Here is a 12572-nt window from a genome sequence, read left to right on the forward strand (position 1 = left end):
GGCTTGTGGGCTGCGGTACATTCTTGATCGGCGTTTCGTTAACATGAGCCCAACCATAACCAAACCCTAAAGCCCAGCCTCGATCGCCCTTAGCTGTTCCTTTAAGACAGGAAACTGCACACATACGGAAGTCAATTCCCTTCAGAAGAATTTTGTGGATGGCCCCACTCCTTCCAGCAATGAAATATGCCTTTTCCCCGAACCTTGCACGTATGAGGACAGCTAACTTCCTCTCAAATGATCAAACCCGAGGCAACTGGTTACCGTCGACCCACGAGAGGCCCCTCTAAGGAAACCCCATTCTTCTTTCTCGCCTTCGCGTAGAAGTATTCACTCGTCGGCGACGAGCAATCTTTTCCTCCGGCCCCAAATCGCCTGGTAACGCTCTTTTCCTCGCCCTGCCTCTTCGATTTTGTTCTCCTAACAACAACAATGGAGAAAGGTTTTGCGCAGTAATAAGGTCTGTTCAAGATCGGAATTTCTTTTTAATCTCTTTGCAAGGATTTTTTGGTCGTCGACATTTTTATGCGATGGTGCTTTCTGTTTTATTTGTATATAAGTTCGATTGAGAATTTCCATCTTTAATAGTTTGGAGCGAGCTTGATTTACCCTAGCGTTGACTAGGTGAGGGGATAAGATGTTGTTACCACATGACAGGATGAATTCGGAGGAAGGAGATGCTGGCATATAACTAGCTTAAATTACTTAACAGTCTCTTTTCTTGGAGGAATTATTGAGAAAAGAGTTGTCATTTGTAATGGTTGTGGCGACAAGTTACCCGTTCTAGCAATTTGTCACTTGCAACTAATAACAATTTTCTGTGAGATTCTTTAGAAATTAGGTCCTGGGAAAAACCTAATCTTGGTCATCAGTAGCGATCTCAAAGTTAGTTATCCAAACTTATTGCAGCGGCTATGATTGTTTGATCATGTGGATACTCAATAATTGCATTTTGATGAATTTTTCACTTGTAAATTAATGTGGCTTTTCTTCATTTGTGTTATTCCACCGTTTTGCTACCATTTGTACTGCAGATTTCCAAAGAATTCGCTGTTGTTCATCAGAGGAGCTCGTGCTGTTTACTTTTGCACCATCCTCTTAGTGAAACTAGCTGGAGAGAAAGAGATAAAGATTGGAAATGAGAAGATAAATCTCCTCGTTATTGCATAATCTGTGGAGGATTGATTAAATTCTGAGTGTAGTAGTTGTTCTTATGTTGAAGTAAAGATGAGTAGAACAAACAGGAGAAAGGAGGCGCCTGGGATCAATAATGAAGGCACTGCTGCCCGCACACGACCTATCAGTTTTGAAGAGATTATGTTGAGGAGAAAAAAGAAACTTACAGCAGATGGTAACGAAAGAGAAAGTCGTTTTAAGGAACACTTTGTGAAAGATGATGCAAAAGTCACCTTAGATCGCTCGGATGCTGATAGGGCTGGCATGAAGGATTTCAAAGATACCATGAAAGAGAGCTCCAAGAAGACAAAAGAAAAAATATATAAGGTGAAGGATGGTGATTTAGAAGGTATGCATAAGCATAAGCTTGAACTCTACGCTGATCACAAGCCAAAATCAATCTACAGTAGGAGTAACAAGGATAAAGAAAGAATGAACGAGAAACAGAATCATCCTAGGAGCAGAAATGGTGACAAGCTGGGAAATAGTTCTGCCAAGGAATTTGAAAAGAAACAACCAAAATATACCACTGAAAAGGAAAGACATGATGATAGAGACAGAAAATCAAGAGGGGAGATGAAAAAAAAGGAGCACAGTTATGCTGATGAAAGGAATAGATTGGAAATTGATTCTTCTAGTCTGAGGAGGCATGATTTAGGAAAATCACGACACCCTGAATATGCTGAAAGAAATGATAGGAGGAAGGATGGTTCCAAGCATTATTTTGAGCAGCTCAAGTCAAAAAGGAGAAGGTCTAGGAGCCCAGAATGTGAACGAGAAAGAGGCAGGTCTGTCTCATCCTCACCTCGTGGACATAAGCGATCCCATCATGGACGAGAATATGAAGAATCTTCATCTGTATCTTTCAAAGAAAAGTCAAGGAGGAAGCATTCCGATGGGGACAAACATTACCATAAACATGGGAGCGGACTTGGTGGCTACTCGCCAAGGAAAAGAAAACCTGAGGCAGCTGTTAGGACTCCATCTCCAACTATTCCATACCCAGAACGAAAGTCAGCCAAATGGGATCAACCTCCTCCTGATGCAAAGAATTCTGGTGCTGGAGTCCCGCCTGATACTTTTAAATCTCCTGCCACTAAAATGCTTGAGCCAGCTCTAGTCAGTCCAGTCACACCAGCTGCCAAAATCCACCAGCATGCACCTTCATCAGAGATTGCATCTGTAGTCATGAGCACATCTATTGATTCTGTGCAGTTAACACAAGCAACCCGCCGGATGAGGAGACTTTATGTCGAAAATTTACCAGCATCTGCATCTGAAAAGACACTGGTTGATTTTCTTAATAATCTTTTAGTCTCATCTAGTGTTAATCACATCAAAGGAACTGGTCCATGTATCAGCTGTATTGTAAGTGGAAATTTTATTTCACATGGATGATTGAACTGTAGTTTGTCTGTTCACATGTTCTATTCAGTTTGTTGAGTTATTTGTTGATTGGTCTTATTTGCATATTTACTTTTCTGCAGTTAAATAAAGAGAAAAGTCAGGCTCTTGTTGAGTTTCTCACGCCACAGGATGCTACTGCTGCCCTTTCATATGATGGAAGATCAATCTCTGGATCTGTTCTTAAAATCAGAAGGCCTAAAGATTTTGTTGAAACAGCAGTAAGACTTCTAAGTATCCATATCCCTGCCATTTCCTGTTTACAACTTCTTGTATGGGTTAACTACAGTCCACACAATTATTGTGAAGAATACTGAGTACATAGAATTTATAGAGTGTATGGGGGGGCTCAGAATAATGTCTTGCCTAGACCTCAATAACCATGGTGAATCTTATGTTTTTCTTATAGATACATTTTTTCAAGATTGCCAATTATAAGCAAAATGCAAGAGGTAAGAATTGAGTAAATGTTTGTTGGGTGGATGACAGACTATGGTCTTTTAGGGTGGAATGTCAACATTTTAGTGGTCAGGATAACTTCACTTTTTTGTTAGACCTTATTATTCTCTAAACTAAAGATCCAAGAACCTAATCTATTTGTTAGAGATTCAGAAGAGATTGGTTCATTTATTGTGGTAATGTAGCAAAGGTATAATAAAAATATCTACTTGGATGATATCATTGCAAGATTTAAGCTTGATAACCATGTTCTAGTTCAAGATGAGTTTATAACTTTTGAACTTATGTTGCATCCATCATAAAGTTTTGTTCTTATCCACCTTTTGATGCTTCAGTCTTATAAATGAATTACTTTTATGGCTTGATAGTGTATCTACTGATGCCATAAATGTTGAGTGAAATATTGATAAATTATCAACATGTTCTATCCTCCTTTCCAGGGCAAGAAGTTTAATATTGTTGCTATTTCCTATATGCTGCAGACACTAAGAATCTAAATGCTCCTACTGTGAAGTAAATGTTCATGTATTGTATACAATCTCTGTATTGCATTATGTTAAGAGATTTTTGGCATAAAGGGATGCATATGTTTATAACAAGTGATGTAGCACCATCCTCTATCTTCCTGTATCAATTGCATGGATGTGATTTGTTTGCTATTATGATACTTAGGGTGACATTGGTATGCGGTTAAATAGCCTTCTTGAACAAATCAAGCATTCATGCGTAAATCAATAGTCTTTTGACTGCTAGCATATTAATATGTTACAGTTCATACCAACCCTTGACATGTTTGAAAGGCTTATTCCTGGCAAGTCCTAAATTGGTATGACTTGAAAATGTCAGATCACTCGTGGTTTATGTAACCACTACCAAATTAGATAAACTAGATGATTCTTGGATATAAAAAGTCCTAGATCTGCTTAAAAATTAATTTGATAACCTTAAGTCGTCCTATTTGCTTTTAATAAGTTTCCTTTCAATACTATGCCTGTATGACAGATAACTAAAGGTATATGTTTACATTGGTGACCAGAAATCCACTTGGTGGGTCCAATTGAATATTTCAAGTGATCCTTTTATTAGCTAAAATGAAGCAATCATGTGGCAAATACTTCCTTGTTCTTTGACTGTTAACTGACAAAGCATCTCATTTTTGTTATACTGTTTTTATTAGATGTCCACTTTTACCTTTCGCCCATAGAAGATGTGTTCCAGCAGCTTAGTGTTAGTATATTTATAAATGTCCATCATGTTTTTTTTTCAGATTTTCATTTTTCTGGCATGTTTAGTTAATGATGTAACTGTGAATTCCTAACTGATGTTTCTGTTAAAATGAGCTGTCCATGTGAGAATGTTTTGTGATTCTCTAGGCTTCTCTGTATTGTTTGTTCATTTATTCGGTCATACTGAGTAGTTCCTAGATGCAGTTTGGTGCATTTAAATGCTAGTTATTTCATTCTAAGAGCATATTATGTCCGCTATGTTGCGCTGTGTAATAAACACCTGATATTTCTTTTTGGGCAAGAAAAAACATGAAATTATTTCTTTGGACTACTTATTAATGTATTATGCTGCCATCAACTGTCTTTCTAGGCATGTGTGCACTGTCAGTTTCTTTTCTTGTAATAACCAGAAATACTTGAAGAGTGCTTGGCTGCCATCATGCATTTTTATCTTTTAACTTATATATGGAATATCCATATGCTTTTTAATATGCATATTTTTTAATCTGTTTCTGATTTATAATTATATGACCCTTCTTGGTCGTGTCTGAATTATTTGATATGAAGTTCATTGTTCTTGTTACTCTGAGGACTTACATACAAAAGTGCTACGAAAACTTCCACACAGTAGTATGTTCTGTTGCTTGAACTATGGAAGTAAATGTCTTATTTTGTTGTAGCTTACTGTTTCTTTTATGTTGAGATCCTGAAGATTGCTCTTGAGGTTTCTATTAGCAGCTATTTTTTCACTTTTGCTATTTTGGTTTGCATAAGGCATGATAATTATATTCCACAATGAAACATTGTCTGACTATCATGTTGGAATCTCTTTTAAATAGGGTATTTTTATTGGGTGTATCATAATTCACATTCATGATCGTGACAAAGCGGGGACTTTATAAAGCTGACTTCCAGGTGTAGAGCGATGTACTGCTTATACTCGGAACTGATTTCTGGTGATTTTGACTTTCAGTAGAGTCCTTCCTGGTGAATCATTCTTTGGTGTTTGCTTTAAATTTATGGCAAACTTGACAAAATGATGTCAGCTGAACTATCATCAAGAATGCTGGCACTTTGGCACAACTTGAGGTTACATTATCGGAGAAGTCAAAGATCTGGTTCACGAAGGATATTATTTGTCTATTTTCCAATAAGATGTGTTATATTTTATGATGGTTCTCTGTCATTTTGATATGAACTGAAGGGGCAGTGCAATTTTTTCAAAAGTTATCTAGCTTGTCCATTCGATTTTACTGCATCCATATTGTTCATCAGTCGTTGGAACGGATCATAGAGGTGGGGGTTTTGTCTAAAATAATTAGCTAAAAGTCCTAGTTTCCTTATTCTCTAGATGTCATGATTCTTCTTTCAAAATTTTTAATCTAGGTAAAGGTTTTTCATTCAACAAATAATTTGTGGCTAAATTTCTTAGATGACAATTAGATATGTGTCATCTTAGGAAATAATTGAAGTTTGATATCTTCATTATTCTTTTGCAATTATGAGGTAGTTTTGAAACTTAACTAGAGGCAAGTCCAAGAGCCATATTCGTTTTGCCTACACTAATAAATTCTATGTCACATGAGTTCAGTTACTTGAACTTTATCTAGAAATATTTTTCAAATGCAAAGAATTACTCTTATATATTTACTGTTGACTTTAGCGAACAAGTTTCAGTAGTTATTATGCACTGATACAAGATAAATCTTGCCTATTTTCTGTCCTTTGCTGTGTTCTTACCTGTATTAGTGGTTCTTTAATTATCATTTCTTGTATGTCCTGTAGGTTTTTGAAGTTTTTACCATTTGATCCTTATTGTTGATGCTAAAATGAGAATTAAATAATTTAATTCTGAAATAGATATCTAAGTTGCTTACTTTAGTTCATTGCTTTAGCACAATCACTTAATGCATCATATTTCTTTTAAGTGGATTATCAGAAAATTATTGTACTTTCTTTGAATGATGTGTGAAACCATGCAGATTTTTTGGCCATGACATTGTTCCATATCTTATTCTTCTTTATTCTTAGTGTGTGTTGGTTATGCTTACTGCATCTACACTATCTTTTGAAGGATATTTTGAACTATTGTTTGTTAATGACTGCACAACGATTTTCATATATTCTATCAGTTAAGGACTGATGCTATTGGGCATGGGCCTGCACCTGCCTAACTTTGCCATCACATCGCAAAACCTTTTTGCCATGTACGTCATGTATCTTGGCATGAAGGTGTGTTATGTATCTTGCAGAAAGGTTATGCAGTGCCTCTGTACCAAGAAGTGGAAATCCTTGTTATCAGTTGTTCACTTGGGCATTGGTAAGATTTGAGAGGTCATACTCAAACATGCCAATAGCTTATCTGATGAGGATCTTAGTTGTTGATAGCAAGATCCTGGGATAGAATCTATCCCACCTTCGCCACTTCCACTTACTGCCCCATAAAAAGAAAGAAAAACTTAATACTTGGTCATGTCGAACTACTTCAAAGAAATATTTTTAGTTTTATCACAGGAGGAATCTGGTAAAGTGGTGCATCTGACTCATAGGCAAATACCTCTTCCAGTTGCTTACCCATCATTAGAAGAACCACCCTTTGTTGGATTTCCAGTCTATTTAGTAAAGAAATCCATTTAGTGGACAATATTCAATAATAGGATTGTTGAAATGCTGAAGATGAGAAGACCAACTTATTAACTTAGGCTTTTAAGCAACCACTTTTACTCAGCTCATCTTATATCTATGCCTTCTTGAGCATTTCCCCATCTGTATTTGGCTTCCTTGCTAGAGCCGAAGAAAAGCCTATGAAAACTAATAACTTGGCATTGCCGTTTGATATATATGAGAACCTTTCTAGGGTTAGGCTTGGAAGAAAGTTCCATAAAGTTGGATATTACTAAGGTCTAAACTGAATGATTCTTAGAGCTAATATAAATGCAAGTTACATCATTTATGATGAGAGGGGCAGAGAAAGAACTTGGTTTTCTAAACCTACAACAACAATAACAACAAAGCTGTAAGTCATTTATTTTATGTTGGCTGTGGATTTTTTTGCCGCTATTGAAATGTGTAAAAAATTATACATTTAGTTAAGTTAAGAGGATTTAAATAATTATTTATAGTTTTTCTTAGGTCTTTTTAGGTCTTCCTCTATCTTGTACCACTAACGGTAATCATTTCACCATTTTCCGTAGGTCTCCTAAGCATGTCTATGCCAACTTAGACTATTCTCTTTCATTTTATCCTTTATTGAAGCGCGACATTTCTTTTATCTTAACTTTGTTTTCTGAACCTAAGATATTAAAAATCTCGGCAATAATGCTATATTGGTGATGGAGGGGAAAGGGTGGTTGACACTGGTGGAACAAGTGTTGACCAGTTTTAGATGGCTATGTGGGAACCTAGACTCGCACCAGCATTTTAATTTTTTTCTGTTTGTTGTGCATTAAGATGTGCAGGATATCTAATCGTTTCCAGTTAGCGTACCACATAGACTCATGCCAGCATTTTAAATATTTTCTGTTTGTTGTGCATTAAGATGTGCAGGATATCTAATCGTTTCCAGTTAGCGTACCACATAGACTCATGCCAGCATTTTAAAATTTTTCTGTTTGTTGTGCATTAAGATGTGCAGGATATCTAATCGTTTCCAGTTAGTGAATTATCTGTCTTGTCACTATTTATTCTTTTCTACTTTAAATGAACATGTCCACTTAGCTAGCTTGTATGTCGATTGTTCTTTCTTTACACTTATAGATAAATTCATGTGTTACAAAGTAAAAAAAAGTGGTCACATCAATGTTGATGTCATATAACATGTTCATGTATGGTTGCCATTTATCCAATATCTGAAACTAATCCTCAGTTTTGCATTTCCATTCCTGCATCATGGGTAGTGTTGTCCATCCTTTTGTATCTTAAGTAATTGTAGTAAGTACTAATTGTCATGTTTAAATTTTATTATTTTATCTATATTCTATAGTGTGTGTGTTAAATCTTCTTAGCTCTTACAAGTGGTTTCATGTGCGACAAATTTTCTACCGATAGAAACGGAAACATTTACTGTTATTCTCATATCTCATTTTAATGTACTGTTATCAACAATTTATCTGGTATCAGCAAGCAAACCCAGGGTCTTATTTTCTGCTTGTGCACTTTTGTGATTAGTGTCATCCATCACTGTCTATGATGGGAATATGATAGGTTTGTTTATGGATTTAGGTACGAGTAATAGTAACTATTCTGGAACCTTATCAGACTAGTATATACTGACTGGTTTGGTTTGGTATGCCCCAGTACACATTAAAAAGTTATTTAACATGTTGGTATTTAGCAGCTGGTATATGATTCTGGTACCATTCAATACACCATGATATATGACTGTGTTCAACTGTGATGTCAATTTGTTTGTCTCCTACATCTCTAGTTAATGTCATTTCATCCATGGAAATGCTGTTTTCTGATTGTCTTTTCTTCATTTGTAAACTTTGTACCCATAATGAGTATCTAATTTTGCTATCATTGGACCATCGAGTGTCCTGCCAATTTCTTGTTGGTTAATGTATGTATGCGCACTGCATATATATCTATTATGCAGTTTTTCCGGATTGTGTTTGTAGTATTTTTATTCATGATTCTTGTAAGAGCTTCTTGTTTGGATAGAGGATGCTTTCTGGGGTGTATTATGATCGATGACCTTGTCCAAGTTTTTCAGACTTCTTATTTTCATGCAGACTGTTGCACCAGAGAAACCAAAGGAAGAGCTTAAGGTAGTAGACGATTTTGTGAAGGATTCATCCCATAAGGTACCAGTCTAGAGGCATATTATTTTTCTATTAGCTTCATGTTCTTATTGTTAATGGATATATAATGATCGATGACTGATTCACTTGCCTTTGGTCAGTTATCATAGCTTGAAATCTGTAGCATTGCATGGTAACGCAGAAAAAAATGAGGGGGTTGTTGAGACCATCAAGACCTTATGAATTTATAATTTTTTAAGGTAATTTCTTTGAGGCAAAAAAGTTTTTCTCTTAGTGATCAGTCTAACTTGTGTGCACAATTCAAAAGACCACGAATTAGAATCTGGGTCCAACACTACCACCGATAATTAGTTGGACTGGTATGGTATCAGTTCAGGTCAGCATATTGGCACTCGGTACTTGTTACTCAGACCAGAAAGAAAAAAAAAAGAAAGAGGAGGTGACTGGCTTATCAGGCAATAAACTCTCTGATGGGACCAAATGAAATTGCCTGGTTCACGTATTGGTAGGTTGTCAGACTGATAATTACCCATCTTTACCAACCGGTACCATCAAAGAAAGTAGCCATCCTAAATATTATAACACTTGATTTCTTCACTTCTTAAAAGATTATTCTGCATTCATTATGCCAGTTGGATATTTTAGGAATAACAAGCAAACCATCTTATAAGATCTTATTGTAGCAAGTGAAGAACAGACATGGTTTGATCAAACTCAGTTTTCTTGTGATCTCAATTCTGTCGTATTTTTGGAGCATAGTTTTAAATACTGCTTGGACGAGTCTATATGGGGTGCTCTTCACTGATCCCATGGCGAACCGGCACAGGGGCCAGCCCTTTTCGGGTGGTCCGGTCCAGTGTGAATGGAAGTTGGAAAAATTGAAAGGATTGATTGTTGTGTTGAAAAGTATTTTAAAACATTTTCGTGAGTATGAAAAGCCTAATATACATAAACTTCCACAAATTCCTTATCTAAATGCTATATAAGATCTTAAACTTAAACCCCTGCTAGAAAATACAACTTATGTTTGTCAGATATCTGCTTAAAACTTGCCAAGTCAAGCTAAAAATTCCAACCCTCTTTGTTGTTTTCCTGTAAAATCTTATTAAATTCGCAAAAATCTTATCTAAAATGTTGAATTTATGAAACTAATCTTAAGTTTCCAAGTCTCAAAGTTTGAAAGTCAAGGATTGTAAAAAATGTGTTGTATATAAAGAAATTACTTTCAGAGCCTAGATTTGTTATTCTTTACCTGGGACTTTCTAGTTGACCAGAGGAGAATGAAAGGCCTCCCATCTTCAGTGATTATGTAGTACACCTTCTGTATTGAATTTTGACCAGATTTTGGCCAAGGCCATGTGAACTAGTTGATTGCAGTTGAAATCTACTGCATTTCGACTTTTGGCATTCAAAAGTATTGGATGAAACTTCAAAATCTGGTCTGAATTTTTCAAACGTGCTAACATCTAAATGTCCGGTAATGCTTTTTTGTGATTGCAGATTTTCATTGGAGGAATTTCTGAGGCTATCTCATCTAATATGGTAAGTTTTCAAAGATCACTTTTAAGAGAATTAAAAAACATAATCTTTATGGATGTCCAACATCCTTTTCCACTGGTTGATGGAATAAATGACAACCGGTGCCGATCTAGTTGATTGTTGATTGCTGTTCTTTCAGCTTATGGAGATTGTTGGTGCATTTGGGACTCTAAATGCTTACCACTTTGAATTTAACAAAGAACTTAATGGACCATGTGCCTTCTTAGAGGTATAAAAAATTCCCAATTCTTGCATTAGCTGCTTGAACTTTCCTGGTATTATGCTGTTGACATGTATGGTATTCAGCTAGTGATGCTGTAATTTGATGTGACAGTATGTGGATCATTCGATTACTTCAAAAGCATGCGCTGGACTGAATGGGATGAAGCTTGGTGGGCGTGTTCTAACTGCAGTTCAAACTCTTCCTGATGCCCAGGTGAGGCTATGTTACTTTCAGCAATCTGTTATGAATTTCTTGTTTGAACTGCTGGAATTTTAGTTGACCTGCTAACCGTTGGTTCTCAGGAGAACGCTGAAATTGTTTCATGTTATGGTATTCCTGTGCATGCCAAGTCACTACTCGGGCCATCAACAAAAGTCCTTCAGCTTAAAAATGTGGTATGCTATACCAAATCAATTTTGGTTGTAAACCATAAACAAAAAGAGATATTTTGGTGACATGAGCATTACGATATACTTGCTATTATCTTAGTTTCCTTTAACAACTGACAATCTTCCTTTTAATCCTTCAAAGTTCAACAAAGAGGAGTTTTTGCTGCTATCAGAATCTGAATTGGAGGAAGTTATAGAAGATATACGATTGGAATGTACAAGGTGCGTTTGTTGCCATATAAATCATTATTCTAACATGTCTATGCTTTTAAAAGCATCACAAGAGTTCTTTTTGATTTAAATCGACAGGTTTGGAACTGTTAAAGCAGTCAATATTATAAGATATATCAGCAATCTTGGGACTGCTACTGAGAATTTTGAAACATATCCTAGTGGGTATTTGGTCAAGGCAGAATCTAGCATGGAATGTCCAAGTAATGATAGCAAGCAAGATGTAGATATGGCACCTCATAAAGATGCTGAAAGGCCTGGAGATATCAGGAATGATGTTGTAGAGATACAAAATAATAACAATATGCCTCTGAAAGAAATCGAGGAGAACATTGTCTTTGGTGAAATAGATGGCTCAACTACTTCGAAAGATGCCCAACAGATTGGTGATGTCGCAGCTGACCAACCAATGGAGACTGAAAAGGATGTGATTGTAGAAATTGGTGCTGAAATTGGTTTGTTTTCTGAAACACCAAAGCTAGGTGAGGATGCCGCCGAGGTGGAACAAAATGCTGATTTGAGTAGCATCACTGCCGAAAAAGCAGAATTATCCTCAGATGTCGATCCAGCATCGACAGAAAATACTTGCTTACAGACTTCGTCTCCCAAGGAAGCAGAGTTAACCAAAGAAGATGATGAGCACCTGTCCACATACCCTACGGGAATTGACAAAGAAGCTACTAGTGACAAAGAGGATCACCAGGATTTTGATGTCAGTTTGTTTGAACCAGGCAGTGTTTTTGTGGAGTTTCTAAGGACAGAAGCTACTTGCATGGCAGCACACTGTTTGCACGGCCGGGCTTACGGTGAACAGACTGTGACAGCTGGCTTTTTCCCACATGATATGTATTTGGCACGATTTCATAGATGAATGCGGCTGTGGCATTGGCCATTTTGAGTTGTTTTCAGTAGACTTTGGTACGGAGGTTTAAGGAGGATGATATTAATCAGACCTCATGTGGTCAGAATTAGATTATAGTATTCCGAGTTGTTAGATTCATTGTAGTTACGCATATGTGACTTGTCACCAGATCACACTGAGGAGGTTCCAATTAAATGGAGTGATGGGAAGTGGCCTTTGTACTTTGGACTGATTCATTGCCTCAAACCTTGTTGGAGATTCTCATGCTTTGTTGTATTGTCTGGCTTAAGTTAAATCTAG

The 12572-nt window shown here is 36.5% G+C and overlaps 1 protein-coding gene across 2 annotated transcripts; it reads left to right on the plus strand.

Annotated features, from left to right (window-relative positions):
- Positions 1–224: 224 nt before the first annotated feature.
- LOC103970240 (splicing factor U2af large subunit A) lies at positions 225–12536 on the plus strand. Of its 2 annotated transcripts, none has more exons than XM_009383934.3 (10): positions 225–378; positions 1035–2544; positions 2664–2801; positions 8999–9070; positions 10529–10570; positions 10707–10796; positions 10902–11003; positions 11093–11185; positions 11322–11401; positions 11489–12536. In XM_009383934.3, the coding sequence occupies exons 2-10, from the start codon at positions 1228–1230 to the stop codon at positions 12279–12281; spliced, it is 2727 nt and encodes a 908-aa protein (XP_009382209.2). In that variant the 5' UTR covers positions 225–378; positions 1035–1227; the 3' UTR covers positions 12282–12536. The 2 variants fall into 2 exon arrangements, with proteins under 2 accessions (XP_009382209.2, XP_009382210.2); XM_009383935.3 differs by having other exon boundaries at positions 319–460.
- The last annotated feature ends 36 nt before the right edge of the window (positions 12537–12572 follow it).

Source organism: Musa acuminata, chromosome BXJ2-11, assembly GCF_036884655.1.
Source record: "Musa acuminata AAA Group cultivar baxijiao chromosome BXJ2-11, Cavendish_Baxijiao_AAA, whole genome shotgun sequence".
In the NCBI taxonomy this organism is placed as follows: Eukaryota; Viridiplantae; Streptophyta; class Magnoliopsida; order Zingiberales; family Musaceae; genus Musa; species Musa acuminata.